The sequence below is a fragment of the Macaca fascicularis genome, chromosome 1, assembly GCF_037993035.2.
Source record: "Macaca fascicularis isolate 582-1 chromosome 1, T2T-MFA8v1.1".
Classification (NCBI taxonomy): Eukaryota; Metazoa; Chordata; class Mammalia; order Primates; family Cercopithecidae; genus Macaca; species Macaca fascicularis.
Genome location: NC_088375.1, coordinates 31,186,240 through 31,201,584, shown reverse-complemented (window position 1 = coordinate 31,201,584; position 15,345 = coordinate 31,186,240). Strand labels below are relative to the sequence as shown.

The window sequence follows — 15,345 nt, the reverse complement described above, 5'->3', positions numbered from 1 at the left end:
TAAGGTTAGCTGAGCACAGAAGGAAAAACAGGCTGTTAGTATTCTTTTCTAACTTAGACTCTTAAACTATGGGGGAGCTACACTACACTTAGCTTTTGAAGGAAAAAGTAAAAATTTTTGGTTGTCTTTGATTATACTTGTAAAATTTATGAATTCTTTCTTCATCCCCCCTTTGGTGTTCACCACAAATGTAGATTAATAAAGAGCACCACAGTAGTTTATTTTTTCTTGTGTAGGCACATATTTTTCCTGGGGGACTGGTGGGTATTTTTGTAATGCTATCATTTTGGTGGTAGTTGTTTGGTCCACTATCGTTTCAATAGTAGACTGGATGCTTCTGATGAGGAGAGGTAAAAGACAAGGCAATATTAGACATCCTCCAATTATAGCTATAAAACCTGTTATCAAGATTTTAAAGCCTCCAAACCATGAGAACCATTATCCAAAAAGTGAGTTTGGGCTTCACCCGGACCAAGTCTGGACTGGGGCATGGGTTAACTTCTGCATTCTGGCAGTAATTTCCATAACAGCTCTTCTATTATTATTGATCTGTAAGCAAGAGTTGGTTAAATTAAGCTTACCACAAACTCCTCCTTCTGAGGCTAGGAGATAGTCTAATGCTAGTCTATTTTGGTATAGAGCATCTCTCATTTGAGTGGCCTGTATGGCTAACAGATCTAAGGCTCGAGCTGTCTCATTGACTATGATCTCTAGTATTGCTTGCAATTTTATAATTTGGTTTAACATGTAAATAGGGGTGTGGAAGACCCATGATCCATCTTGGGCCTATGTAGCTGGCCCATATTATTTGATAATTCTTTTAGGAGGCCATTCATTATCTTTCCAGCTAGCTATCTTAATGTCCTTTTTTATGTTTGTGTTTATCTTTTCTACAGTACTTATCTGAGTAAAGATGTTTCTTCTGGTCCTTTTTTTTTTCTTCATTATAGACTGGGTAACTTAAATCTTCCCCTTGTTTCGGTGGGAGCAAGAAGAAGGATAGTCTTATTGTCTCTAACACACAGGCTCTGGTCCATTTCTTGGGCAATAGTTGATAGGCTTTCGTCCCACAGATCCAGTATAGTCCTGCTGGTGCTCTCCAAACGTTTGGAGCATCTAGTTGATACCACGACTGATTCAGCACTGGAAACTGAGAGAGAGAGGGTTAAAATCTGGTACAGAGGAATTGTCTATGAAGCTTCTCCACTGTTTCTTGTTCTTAGACTCTTTAAAATATTGTTGACCTAGATAGGTTGTGTCTCCTACTGGAGTCTGAAAGTCTTTTCCCCATCATGCTGTGCAGTATCTTCCAATGATGGGGGTTTTTAATAGCCAGACCCTTGGGTTTGCATTGAACTTTGTAACAAATCCAGTATGGTAAAGTTATCTTGTGGCATTAGTTCTCTAGCCTTCCAGGGCCATTGGTCACCTACACTGGTACCTCCATATATATAACAAGAGGTGACTCCAAGATTAGTAGCAATACTTTCAGCTAGCTAAGTGAATAGGTTCTTGGCTGACATTGGTGGAATCTGAACTTTTGGCTCCTTGGGGTTAAAATATTTATTGAAGGATTTGAAAAATCTGGACTGTGACATTGGACTGACTTGAACTTTAGCTCGTTGAGTCTTTTTTTTTTTTTTTTTTTTGAGACGGAGTCTCGCTCTGTCACCCAGGCTGGAGTGCAGTGGCCGGATCTCAGCTCACTGCAAGCTCCGCCTCCCGGGTTCACGCCATTCTCCTGCCTCAGCCTCCCGAGTAGCTGGGACTACAGGCGCCTGCCACCTCGCCCGGCTAAGTTTTTGTATTTTTAGTAGAGACGGGGTTTCACTGTGTTAGCCAGGATGGTCTCGATCTCCTGACCTCGTGATCCGCCCGTCTCGGCCTCCCAAAGTGCTGGGATTACAGGCTTGAGCCACCGCGCTCGGCCCATTGAGTCTTTTTAATAATGACTAATGGAACACCTAGGTTTGCTCCTTCTTGATCAAAGCTTAGCTCTCCTTGATGTCCTTTAGTCCAAAAAGTTATGTTTGTCTTTAATATGGTCAGATTAAGGGGGTTGCATGTTTTAGTCGTACAACCAATCTTTGCTTCTTGGCTGGCAAGCAGAGGTATTCTCCCTGTATATAGGTGTTGGTTGAACTCATGTGTGGTCCGTTGAATGTTACAATCAGGACATTGTTCTTCTGGATCTCCTGTTATGATCTTAGCAGCTTTACTGCTGACTCTTTCTTGTCTTAACTTCTTGCAGACTCATCCTAGATTGGTTAGGATGCTGAGGTGTGCAGCCTGACAGGCATCAAAATATATAGAAACAGATCCTTTATGTGAATAAGGGAACACCTGTGTTTTGCTTATGAGTTTTCTAGTTCCAGCGTCTTTAGGATTGGCCTATGAGGGTAACAAAGGTTTCCCTATTTGGATTTCAAACCAGAAGTCATAGGGTGGAAGGCCTGGATCATAACACACTTGAGGTTGCCCATTTCCTGGGTCACAGACTGAGTAGCTGGTTTGATTATAAACACGTGTCTCCAGGGGAGTTCCTGTCCTGTACATTTATAATAAGTTTCATATAACAGGGTCTTAGTTATACTTTTACCAGACCAAGCTTCTATTATACAATAATGGCAGTTATCTTGGTTTCCTCCTGTGACTGCTAACATTATTGTTATTAGTGTGATCAAGTTTATACTATGCACGGGCATCCTCCTAGGCAACAAGTTTGATAACAATTACAAAGAGCATGACAGCAAGACAATCAGTATAAGCAATAGTATAACTACACTTGCAAATTCAATCTACATTTACTTATCTGGCACCAACTTCCTCAGGCTTTGGCCGTGCATAGACTAGTCAGTTTCTGGTTGCGTGACTAGATCAGGGCTTGACGTTTTCTCAAGCTTCAGCCGTACATTGGCTGACCAGCCTCTGGTGTGGTCGGAGCAGGGTAGTCATCTTTTCCTGCTGCGCCTTGATTTCTCTGCAAGTTCGAGTTGGATGATCTGGATCTTGCTGACTCGTCTACTGGTCTTGGACTGAGACTGCAGGTTTCAGTAGGCTGTGATGGATCCAAGGTGTAATACCTGTAACTTTAATAGCGGTAGGTGTAGACAGGATCACAATATGGGGACCATCCCATAAGCGCCCGATGGTGGTAGGATTCCAGTGTTTAACCCATACAGAGTCCCTGGGTGGAAAGGGATGTATTGCATCTGTAAGGCTAACAGGTATTCTTTCTCTTACCCATGCTTGTACTTCTTGCATTATCTCACCTAATGCTTGCATTTGTCTTCTTAGGATCAGTTCTCCAATTTCCTTTAAATCTCCTTTTACCTGAGATATAAGTGGGGGTGGTTGGCCATACACTAACTCATAGGGTGAATACCTGGTTAATTTAGTAGGGGTATTTGTGACTCGGAGAAGGACCATGGGCAATACCTGATCCCACCTTAAATGTATCTCTTGGCAAAACTTCTTCAACAGTTGTTTCAGTGTCCGGTTCATCCTTTTAACTTTTTTAGAACTTTGTGGGCGATAGGCTGTATGCAGTTTCCATTTAATCTTTAACGTCTGAGTTAGTTGCTGTACTACTTCTGTCACAAAAGCTGGTCCATTGTCTGAGCCTAAAGTTAGAGGCAGTCCAAATCTAGGAATAATGTCTTTTAATAATATCCTGGTTACTTCTCATGCCTTTTCTGTCCTGGTGGGGAATGCCTCAACCCATCCTGAAAAGGTGCAGACAAACACTAATATGTACTGATAACCTCCAGCCCAAGGCAGTTCAGTAAAGTCTACAAGTAGGTTTTCACATGGCACTGCTCCTGTTTCCTGAATTCCTGGGGGCCGAGTAGGCCCTTGCCTTGGGTTATTCTGGGCGCAAGTAACACACTGCTTGCAGACGGCTCGAGTGATGGCAGTTAGGCGTGGCACATAGAAATACTGCCCTACAAGAATTTCTAAAGCCGTTTTCCCCATGTGTGTTCCTTGGTAAAACTGCTTTATAAATCGGGAGCAATGGCTTCTGGAATGGAAGCCTCCCATCTGAAAACTTCCACCAGCCTCCTTTTTGATAACTCCCATTTTCCTGCGCAAACCATGCCTTCTCGTTGGATGAGTAGTTAGGAGTCTCTGCAAGGGGAGGCTCTAGTAAGGGCATAGTATAAGTCTCTTCTTTCTTTGTTATTTCTGTCATTGCAGCCGTTTTTTTGCTTCCTTGTCTGCTTTTCTGTTTCCTATAGCCTTATCACTTCCTCTTGTTTGATGTCCTTTACAGTGGATAACTGCTACTTCCTTTGGAGCCCATACAGCCTCTAGGAGCTGCTCTATTTCTTTTTTGTTTTTTGTTTTCTTTCCTTCAGTAGTTAACAGTCCTCTTTCTTTGTAAATGGCTCCATGAGCATACAAGGTGGCAAAAGCAAATCTTGAGTCAGTATAGATGTTCACTGACTTTCCCTTCACTAGAAATGGTGCTCTTGTGAGAGCTATTAGTTCTGCCTTCTGTGCTGAGGTTCCGACCAGTAGAGGGCAGGCTTTGGTCACTGAGCTTAATCTGACGACAGCATATCTGGCCTTTCTGATACCTTCAGATATGAAGCTGCTTCCATCAGTAAAATATTCAATGTCAGAGTCCTTTAGAGGCTGGTCTTTCAAGTCTTTTTGGCTTGAAAAGACCTCATCCACTGTTTCTATACAGCAGTGGTACCCTGGGGCATATAACGGGGGCTTCCCATGCTCCGCATATTCTATTGGTAACAGTGTGGCCAGATTTAGGGTATTCACAGTCTCTAAGGTGATGTATGGATTCTCACATAGGAGGCCTTGGTATCTTAGCATCCAAGGGTTAGAGAGCCAACAGTGTCCTCTCTGTTCCATCAGGGTGACAACTGTGTGGGGCACCCAAATTATCAGCTTCTGTCCAAATGTGAGTTTGTTAGCGTCCTCAGCTAACAAGGCAGTGGTGGCCAGCACCTTGAAACAGGGTGGCCATCCTATAGCCACCAAGTCTACTTGCTCAGACAAATAGGCTACAGGCTGATACCACGACCCTAGCATTTGCACTAAGACCCCTGTAGCCATTCCTTTTCTTTCATGAACATACAGGTAAAAGGGCTTTGCCATGTCTGGCGGCCCTAGTGCTGGTGCCTGGATTAAGGCTTTCTTAATTTTCTTGAAAGCCATATCTTGTTTCTTTTCTCAAAGGAGGGGCTCCTTTCTCCCACCTTTCATTGCCTCATTAAAAGGTTTTGCTAAGAGTGAGTAGTTGGGGATCCACATGTGGCAGAAACCAGCTGCCCCTAGGAATTTCTGCACTAGTCACCTTGTGTCTGGCTGAGGAATGCTATAGTCTCTTTTTGCTCTTGCCCAAGCGCACACCACCCTTGGGAGATGTAAAATCCAAGATACTGGACTCCTTGGCCACAGATCTGTGCCTTTTCCTTAGATACTTTATAGCCAGCTTTCCACAGCACTTGAAGGAGACTCTCTGTCATTGGATACATTCCTTTCTGGTGGGTGCAGCTAGCAACAAATCATCTATGTATTGCAGCAAGACACATCGGTCCTAGGTGGCGTGAAAGCCTTTAAGTCTGAGGCAGGTGCTTCTTCGAAGATAGTTGGGGAGTTTTTAAATCCTTGGGGAAGTCTAGTCCAGGTATACTGAGATGGGCCCCACTCAAAGGCAAAGATATCTCGGCTTACAGGGGCCAAATGAATGCAGAAAAATGCATCTTTTATGTCTAAGCATGTGCACCAAGCAACACTAGCAGGTATTTGTCCAAGCATAGTGTACGGGTTAGGCACAATAGCATGCAGTATAGCTGCCACCTTGTTGACTGCCCTTAAGTCTTGTACAGGTGGATAGTCACCAGAAGGTTTTAACACCGGCAATAGGGGAGTATTCCATGAGGAAACACATCTTTCTATTATTCCAAACTCAAGGAACCTTTTTAAGTGTTTTTCAATTCCTCAATTGGCCTCCATGGGAATGGGATATAGGCGGATCCACACTGGGTAGGTTCCTTGTAGTCGCTCTACTATGACAACTGCTTGATTCACTGCCAGCCCCGGGGGATTGTCTTCTGCCTGGACTCCTGGTAACTTAAGAAGTAAGTCTGTGAATAGTTTTTCTCCTTCAGTCACACTCTATCTTTTTCCACACTCCTGGCAACTGCTTTCATAAAGTCTCCATTCCTCTGTTTTCAGGAACGTGAATGTTAATACCATAGCCTTTCTTTGCCTTAGGCTTAAAGTCATGTCTCCACTTGGTGTAAAGGAGATCTGAGCCTGCAGCTTTTGTAATAAGTATTTTCCCAATAGTGGCTCTGGGCAGTTTGGTAAGTATAAAAACACGTGCTGAACCTCTTGGTCTCCAATCATACATCTTTTCGATTTGAAAAAAGATGTCTTTTCTGTGACCTGTGGCCCCTATAATATTAGCATAGTCTTTTGATAACAGCCTAATTGTTTGAGTCACAACCAAGTGTTCAGCACCTGTGGCTACCATAAAGTCTATTTTTTGGCCCCTTACCACCATTGAGACCATAGGCTCCTTGAGGCCTAGTGAGATGGAGTCTGGTCTGTCTCAGTCTTCAAGGTAGCCATTGGCTCCTGCCAGCCCAGTTAGATCCATGTCGGATCCTACTACACCTTGCCTGGCAGTGGAAGGAGGCCCTGTCCAGTCATTCTGTCCCTGGTTGTTGTCCTTGTCCTTTTCTTTCTCTGGACATTCATCTTTCCAAAGCCCTCTTTGCTTGTATCTTGCACATTGATCTCTCTCTAGTCTAGGCCAATCTTCCTGACCTGTCCTGGTCTCCTGACCTGGGCTAGCTTGTCCTCTTCTGTGACTGCGTCCACGACCACGTCCACATCCTCTTGCAAATCCAGTCTCTCTTTCAACCAGGGCTGTGGCCAAGAACTCTGCCTTTTCCTTTGCTCTACGCTTGGCCTCCCACTTTGCTTCCTCATCTTGATTTACAAACATTTTGATTGCCACCTGGATAAGCTGGGAAATGTTCATACCTTGAAACCCCTCCAGCTTCTGCAATTTCGCTTAATGTCATTTTGTGCCTGACTCACAAATGCCACATTAACCATGTACTGATTCCCTGCCACTTCTGGGTCAAAAGGTGTGTAGAGCCGGTAAGCCTCACAAAGCCTCTCATAGAACTCACTGATGCTTTCATCTGGTTTCTGATGAACCTCTGAAACCTTTGCAATGTTCATTGCCTTTTTCCCTCTAGCCTTTATTCCTTGTATTAGAGCCTCTCGGTATCTCAGCAAGTTCAGCAGCCCTTGTGCCTGATTTGGGTCTTTTCTATGGTTCCTTGTTTTGTACAAGCCACTACAGTCTTACAATAATCTTCAAAGCAGGACTGTAGCCATTTTGGACAGGTCTGAATCACACTCAGCCAGGAGTCTAAGTTTGGGAACTGATCAGGGTGCCCAGGCTGTTGTCTGACCCCAGTGACAACCTGAAACACTCGGCCAATTATTTCCTTATCTATGGTTCCCTTGACTGGCTACCTTACATTAAAGGAGGGCCAGTTAATTTCACAAAGGGTTCTTAGCCTCTGTGGTGTTAACTTCATTCCATAATCACCATAAAAACCTTTCTTAAAGTTCTTCAACATATATTCTAATGGAGTTGGCTTTGACACTTTTCCTCCAATTTCCTCCCTCACGGCACACTTTCACTCTCACTTTCACTCTTGGATTCACCAGACCAGGTCCTATTACTGGAGGTTAGGATGCTGCTTAGCCAGGTCACAGTCAACTACTGCTGTGAAGCTATGAAGCTAATCCTCTCAGCCTTACGCAGTGACCTAGGTCTGGCTAGTCCCACACTCAGCTCGGAGGACACAGTCTGGACTAAGAGATCTGCACCTCCCCACATCACTCCCTGTGTTGGCCTCTCCCAAGACCATCTCTTTTACACACTTTCACACACCTCCCCTGCCCCAGGACTCCTTATCAGATGAAACGAGCCTCTCTCATGTCCCAGGTAAGCCTAGTTAGGCTCCCACATTCACACACATACACACACCACTCCTAACCTAGGACTCCTCATTGGATGAAACGAGCCTCTCTTGTGTCCCAGGTAGGTGCACACAAACCCACACACTCCCAGTTGGGGTGGCAAGCCACTCTTGTCACCCTGCCAGCAAGCCCTACCTTGCTGCACTTGCTGCTCTATCGGCCCATTTTCTCCGTTCTTCCAGTTCATGTTAGTGGGGACATGAGGTTCATCCAAATTGGCAAGCCACTCCTACCACCCCCAGCTCCTCTGTTGGATAAGTGGTTGTTCCCTGGGAGGTGATCAAGCTCCCTTCCGTCCTTATGGGATGGACTTTCCTAGGGCCCAACCTTACTGCAGTTCAGTAGTCTGCCTGCGCGCTGCTCCTGTGACTGTCCTGCAACTCCCGAGTTGGTTCCATTTGCACTGTCAGGGGAAGGCTCCAAGACCTAGGAGAGTCGTTGTCCTTCTGGGCTAAGTCTTACCCAGTGGTGCCAAGGGTCCCACAACTCCCATGTCCTGGGGCCCTAGCCCACAAGCAGAGGAGACAGAAACCTGCCGTCTCCAATCCCGGACAGGCCGCCAGAAATGTGGCGAGACAATCAAAGATGGGAGAGACTGAACAGAGTGAGTTCAGGAAAGGTCTTTATTAAAAGGTGATCACCTGGCTCAGTAGGAGTAGCATCCAGGGAAGTTTGAGCCCCGGACAAAGAAAGCAGCCACCTTTTAAGCAGTCAGTGGCCACGAGCTACGTGATGCAGAAAGTGTACTCACAGAAGCAAGAACAAAGGCAGTTGATCAGTCTTTTACATTTATACTGCATGTTCCACATCCCTGAGAAACCATGTTTCTGTATTAACCTTGTAACTTTGCAGTTGTGCTAGGGAGGTGAAGCAGGAACTGGCTGAGCCCCAGGGAATGTGAAACTAGCAAGTACAGATAAGGCTAGCTGAGCACAGAAGGAAAAACAGGCTGTTAGTAGTCTTCTCTAACTTAGACTATGGGGGAGCTACACTACACTTAGCTTTTGAAGGGAAAAGTAAAAATTTTTGGTTGTCTTTGATTATACTTGTACAATTCATGAATTCCTTCTACAATGTCAGCAAAAGAAAAAAAAATCAGTTAAAACAGTTGTGGGTACCTACATAGCTTGAGGGTTAAAAAATGAAAGCTTCCCCAGAACTAGATCACTTGGCTTCTTCTGGATTGGGGGTGGGGATATTGTAGGCAGCCAATCAGAATGAAAGCAGGTTGGCAAGAAACCAATGGGAAGTAGGCATGGAAATGGATTTTGGTGTGATATCAGTTGGTAGTACTGTCCCTAGCAAACAGAAACATAACTGTGCATTGTATTTTGGGATTTTGAGAGCCTTCATCTCAATTTCAACTTTGAAGCAGCTTAATCTTTAAGGAACATGTCTCTGATCTGGGTAATTTGTAGAAGAACTTAATTTGAGGGTCATTACACATGAGGATAGCGGGAGTTGAAGATGCCAAGGACCTGAAGGGCTACTTGAGGGACAGGTGAAGTGATTTGAAGATGTAGCATTTTGAATCTCTTTCTGGCCCATCCTCTGCTTCACACCAGAATCATTGTGACCTGTAGACCAAACAAGTACAAAACAAAGGACCAAAGATAAGCCTTAAATATTATTGGAGATACTTGAGGAACCTCTAGGATTTTTAGGTTAAGGCTAGCTGCAAGGAAAAATAAAACAGTACAAATCTTTCTCAGGACCACTGCATAGATTTGCATTGGTTACATCCTATACAGAGCACCAACTGAGGTGGGATACTGGGACTGAAATCCAGCCTGGTAGTCACATGCCAAGCTATGTGCCTTGTTGTCAGGCTTCATTGCTCTGAGGAAGGGGGACTTTTTCTAATTCACTCAAAGGCATCATATGATCAAACCTCAACCTTGGTCTTTTCCTTTATTTTTAGGTTATTCACCCTTATCCTCACTCCCGACCTTAACTGGTGTGACTCAACTTTGACTTTGTTTCCCATTTGCCATCTTTTATTTGAAGGGTGCTGAGAGAGGAAAAAGAGATATTAGGGTGGGAGTGGTAAAATGGAATTCGAGAATGATTTATACCCACAGAGAAGGGGGAGCATAACATTTATCCTTGCTCCTTTCCCCTCAAATAGTTCAGCCCATCAAATATTTTTGGACAGCCTATCTCGTGCTACATACTACGTGCACAGCCTTAAGGAAAGTTCGGGCCCTGGCCTTTGAGAAACTCACTGTCCAATGGGGAAAGAAAGCACATTACTATATCATTACAATGGTAAGTGCACCAGTCAATGCACCCCCTCTCTCATATACATGTAACAGCACAGGGAGTAAACACTAACATTGCTGTTAGTGTTCCTATAAAATGTTCTTGAAGCAAAAGGTAGGGCAAGAGGTATTAATGTGTGCCCTGTGACAAGAAGAGACATGTTCAGATCTGAGTGTGGCACAATCTTAGGTAGAAAGGGTATGGATTAACTGGGTCTTGGTAGGTCTTATGTTCTTTTTGCATGCTATACAGGTCAGTGTGCAGAAGTGAAAGTGTCCATAATAACCAAACCACTCCATCAAGTTAGGTCTGGGGAAAAGCAGCAGCAAAAATGAGTTCTTACATCTGGGCACAAAACAAAAGTAACAGACCTGATTTACTCTGCGGGCAGCCAGCTGACTACCTTATTGAAGAGGAACATTTCACAACGCTTGTATGTTTCATTGTTGTTTTGGGAGGTAGGTGGTTGTTTTTGAAACTCATCTTTCCTCTGCCCTGTGAACCTTCTGTCAATGTGGAAAGCCATCACAACTACATAACATCAAAAGAAGGGGCCCAGTGAACTGACAAGACATGAGTGAATACTGTCAATCTCGCTTCATTTAATTATAAGTAGTGTCTATTCTATTCCTGTATTCAGTAACATTTGCTGAGCATGGTAGTGAGGTAGACATGTAAGAAGAACAACTTAACTTCAAGGAGCCCTCTCATGGGGGAGATTGGCAAACACATAATTACTATGCAATGTGTTAAGTATAACTATAAAGGTGTGGTCAAGATTCTCTGCTCACAAGAAGGAGGAAGAGCTGTACAATGCCTGCCTGGCCAGACCTAACCTGACCAAAATATCTGAGGCGAGGGGAGGACAATGGGATCAAACACACAAATAGAGCCCAGGCATACAATTCATGACTTACATAATTGATGTCATTCATTTTGTCCATTTTATTATGGCTTTTGGTGTGATCTCTCTTCAGGGAAGATAAGTAACCCACCCCAACGCCAAGAAGAAAATTAGGAAAGACTTCACGAATAAGGACCTCTTAAACAATGATTAAGAATTCAACAGGTATAGAGAATGATATTCATGCAGATCGAGTTACATATCCAACACACAGATGGTTTAGCCCACAATTCAACACTAGGGATTAGGAAAAAGGAAAAATAGCTGCTTTAAAATCCTTTCTGGAACTAGGAATCCTATACAGAAACAAATAAACAAATGTGTATAAACTCCTTCAATTTTACCCATTGTATCAAGGAGTGAAATTGCTTTCTTTGGGAATCTTTAATATACTCACTAATGACCTTGGTCCCTTTTGATATCACAAGGTGCTGATGACCATGGACTAGCTCTATATCTTTTGTAGAGACAAATGCTCCAGTAGTAAAGAGCATTGCAGAAATAGTGTAAAAAACATATCTTTATCTGGTCTTACCTATAACAAATACAGATGCTCCTTGATTATCAGGTTGTGTCCTAATAAACCCATCATAAATTTGAAATATTGTAAGTTGAAATGCATTAATACAGCTAAACTACTGAACATCATAACTGAGCCTAGCCTACCTTAAAAGCTTTCATAACACTTACATTCGCCTACAGTTAGGGAAAATCATCTAACGCAAAGCCTATTTTATAATAAAAGTGTTGACTATCTCATGTAATTTAGTAAATGTTGTACTAAACATGAAACACAAGAATAGTATGAGTACTCGAAGTACAGTTTCTACCAAATGTGTATCACTTTTGCACCATCCCAAAGTAAGTCGAGGCCTTCTGTATTCAATTAATATTTAATGATGTGGCTTAACTTATAACTGGAAGTCAGGAAATGCAGAATCTGGGATGCCAATGAATCTTACCCTAGGCATAAATTAATTGTATTATAGTTTATATATTGTCTCTAGAGGCAATGAAATGAATAACTTCAGATAGAGTAGAGGTTTCAATGCAAGAAAGTGCAGATAGAGAATAATGAGTGGCTTTTGTTACTAGTGTCATGAAGGCAGTTTTCTCTATAGTTAGAGCTCAGTTAAATGTGTTTCTGGCTTTTGGGAAAATTTTAGAAATATGTCGCTATAGCTTAGGATGAGGAATTATTAATAGAAGGTGTACTATGTAGATGTAAAATTGGGCTTTCCGTAATTTCTCACCATCAGATCCATTAGTAAGAAACCCATACGTTATTCTGATGTGTCACTGGGCAGGCAAATTGGAAGCAGGCAAATCTGTGAGAGATGCCTCATCATGTGTCATATCCTTAAGAGAGCATTTATAACAGATGTCAGTGATTCATCCACAAGAATATGACACTCAGAAGTTTAAAATTAAATAACTAGAGAAAAGAAATATTAATTAAATTGCTTTGAAACTTATCATGTTTAAATAACACATACATGTATTTCTTTAGGGCTTTTGAAGATGTGTTTAAAGAATTCCGAAGTCATTGTTTTGACGATTCTTTCTCTGTCGGGATTCGTGATAGGACAGATGGCCTACAGTTCTGTTGAGGTACTGTATGTACAATAAATTAGAGACTAAATTAAAGGAAAAAATGCCAAAAATAAAGTCCACTCCCATCTCATCCCTGAATGCATGGAATGTTTTTTCTTATGGGAACAGCTACTCAAAAAGTTCTATCTGGTATTTAAAAATTTGAAAAACAAAAAAACCACACAGTAGAGGACACATCAATTAGGGAAGCTTCAAAAGAGCAGTAATAAGAGGAAAATGTGCCCAGGTGATGGCTCACGCCTGTTATCCCAGCACTTTGGGAGGCTGAGGTGGGTAGATCACTTAAGGTCAGGAGTTTGAGACCAGCCTGACCAACATGACAAAATCCCATCTCTACTAAAAATACAAAAATTAGCTAGGAGGGGTGGCCCATGCCTGTAATCCTGGTGACTTAGGAGGCTGAGGCATGAGAACCTCTTGAACCCAGGAGACGGAGGTTGCAGTAAGCTGACATCACGCCACTACACTCCAGCCTGGGCAACAGAACAAGACTGTCAAAAAAAAAAAAAAAAAAAAAAAAAAAAGAAAGAAAAAAGAAAACAAGGAAAGAAAGCAAGGAAAGACCATCCCGGCTAACACAGTGAAACCCCGTCTCTACTAAAAAATGCAAAAAATTAGCCGGGTTTGGTAGTGGGCCTGTAGTCCCAGCTGCTCTGGAGGCTGAGGCAGGAGAATGGTGTGAACCCGGGAGGTGGAGCTTGCAGTGAGCTGAGATCGCGCCACTGTACTCCAGCCTGGGTGACAGAGCGGGACTCCATCTCAAAAAAAAAAAAAAAAAAAAAAAAAAAAAGCAAGCAAGGATAATGTGTTTGCATTCTTGGGTTCATCATCTGCTTCTGAAGCCTTGCTCTGGCTTCCTTACCCTGCACACATACACTGGCTTCTTCCCTGCTCTTTTCTTATACAAGGCCTGCTTATAGGTTGAGGTAGGAGAATTGCATGAACCCGGGAGTCTGAGCTTGCAGTAAGCCGAGATCATGCCACTGCACTCCAGCCTGGGCGACACAGCGAGACTCCGTCTCAAAAAAAAAAAAAAAAAAAAAAGGGCGGGGGGGACCTGCTTATAAAAGGTAGCAGTTATGTTCATCATGAGGCAAGCTCACTGCCAGATTAAATGTAAAACATGCTTCATATAATATGTACCATAGATACAAGAAAACATTCATTCACTATCAACCTAGTATTAACTTCTGATTTCAACTGCATAGCAGTGTGATCAATAACAATTTGCCTCCACTCATTCCTTTATTTTTTTAAAATGGAGATAATGCTTATACCCATCTAGGATTGTAAACGCTTCTTCCCAATCTTCTGAAATACCACCAGTACTACTAGCTGACATCTTTAGGGTGTTTAATAAGTGCCAGGTTCTCTTTTAAGTGCTTTGTATTTATTAATTTATTAGTTTATTAACCCTTGAGTTAATTTATTCACTCTAACAGCAACCCATTGAAAACAGATACTCTATTTCCATTTTACAGATGAGCAAACTGAGGGATAGGGAGGTGAAGTAATGAAAGTTAAACTGTCGATTGGGCCAAAATAAACTTTTTAGGAGGGAACATTTATAGCACTTCAATTGTTGTTGTTGTATTTTCCATTAATCTGTGTACAACCTTCATGATTTATGTCTTATGTATACAATCTGCTATTTTCTATGAATTATTTTTCTCTACTGACTCACTTAAAGATTTAAAAATCCTAAGCCAATCCTAAGCCAAATTCACTCTGTGAAACAAGTACCTGTTTAAGATTCTTTCCCTCACCTAAAGCGAATTGAAATAAACATCTAACAGTCAAATTAAAAAATGCTTACCTGTGAATCACCAAAAATATTTTCTGATATCACCAACAGTAGGGATACCATTTTTGAAAATACTGATTGCACACCACAAGCAGTGTTTGTGTAGCCGAAAACCACTCAATTCTCTGGTGAATAGAGGTCTATATAGATAACTTATCTGGATGGCTAGATCAAGCAATCTACCACAAGACCCTTAAGACTGCCCTTGTAGATACTCTCTCATTAGCTGTATACTGAAAGATTCTGAAATTTATATTGATTGACATAGCATCAACCTAATTTCTAATACTTGGAAATGGTAGCACACTAATTTCTTGTTTGTCTTTGTTACTTTAGGTGCACCAAATTGTCTACCCTCTTCTAAAAACATCAAGTTTTTCACTTTATTCTTACTTTTCACCTTTAATTATATTTATGGTTGCTTTGGATGTAGACTTTTATATACTCAAGAATATGTTTTGGCAGGTAAGATCACATTTAAAACAAAGTATGATCAATTCTTGCTTATGCATGTTGATAGAGAATATGGCTGCCTATATAGATGATTAATAATTCACAAAATCTCATATTTTATTTGTTTTGCCCTCTTCATTCTACAGAACTACTAACTAAAAAGAGTTGAAGGGAGAGGAAAGGAATTAGTATTAGCTGAGTGACCATTGTGACTAGGCATTCTCAGTGTAAATATCAGAGTAAACATCATTTTCATTTTGCATATGAGCAAACT

The 15,345-nt window shown here is 42.1% G+C and overlaps 1 protein-coding gene across 1 annotated transcript in view; it reads left to right on the top strand.

The window, feature by feature from the left end:
* Window positions 1-10,430: 10,430 nt before the first annotated feature.
* The window catches only part of SLC9C2 (solute carrier family 9 member C2 (putative)), a 98,178-nt gene continuing 93,263 nt past the window's right edge, over window positions 10,431-15,345 (top strand). The window contains exons 1-3 of the mRNA XM_045397572.2: window positions 10,431-10,754; window positions 12,711-12,811; window positions 14,955-15,083. Of these exons, the coding sequence (XP_045253507.1) occupies window positions 10,628-10,754; window positions 12,711-12,811; window positions 14,955-15,083 (357 nt within the window). The 5' untranslated portion in view covers window positions 10,431-10,627. The remainder of the gene's footprint in view (window positions 10,755-12,710; window positions 12,812-14,954; window positions 15,084-15,345) is intronic.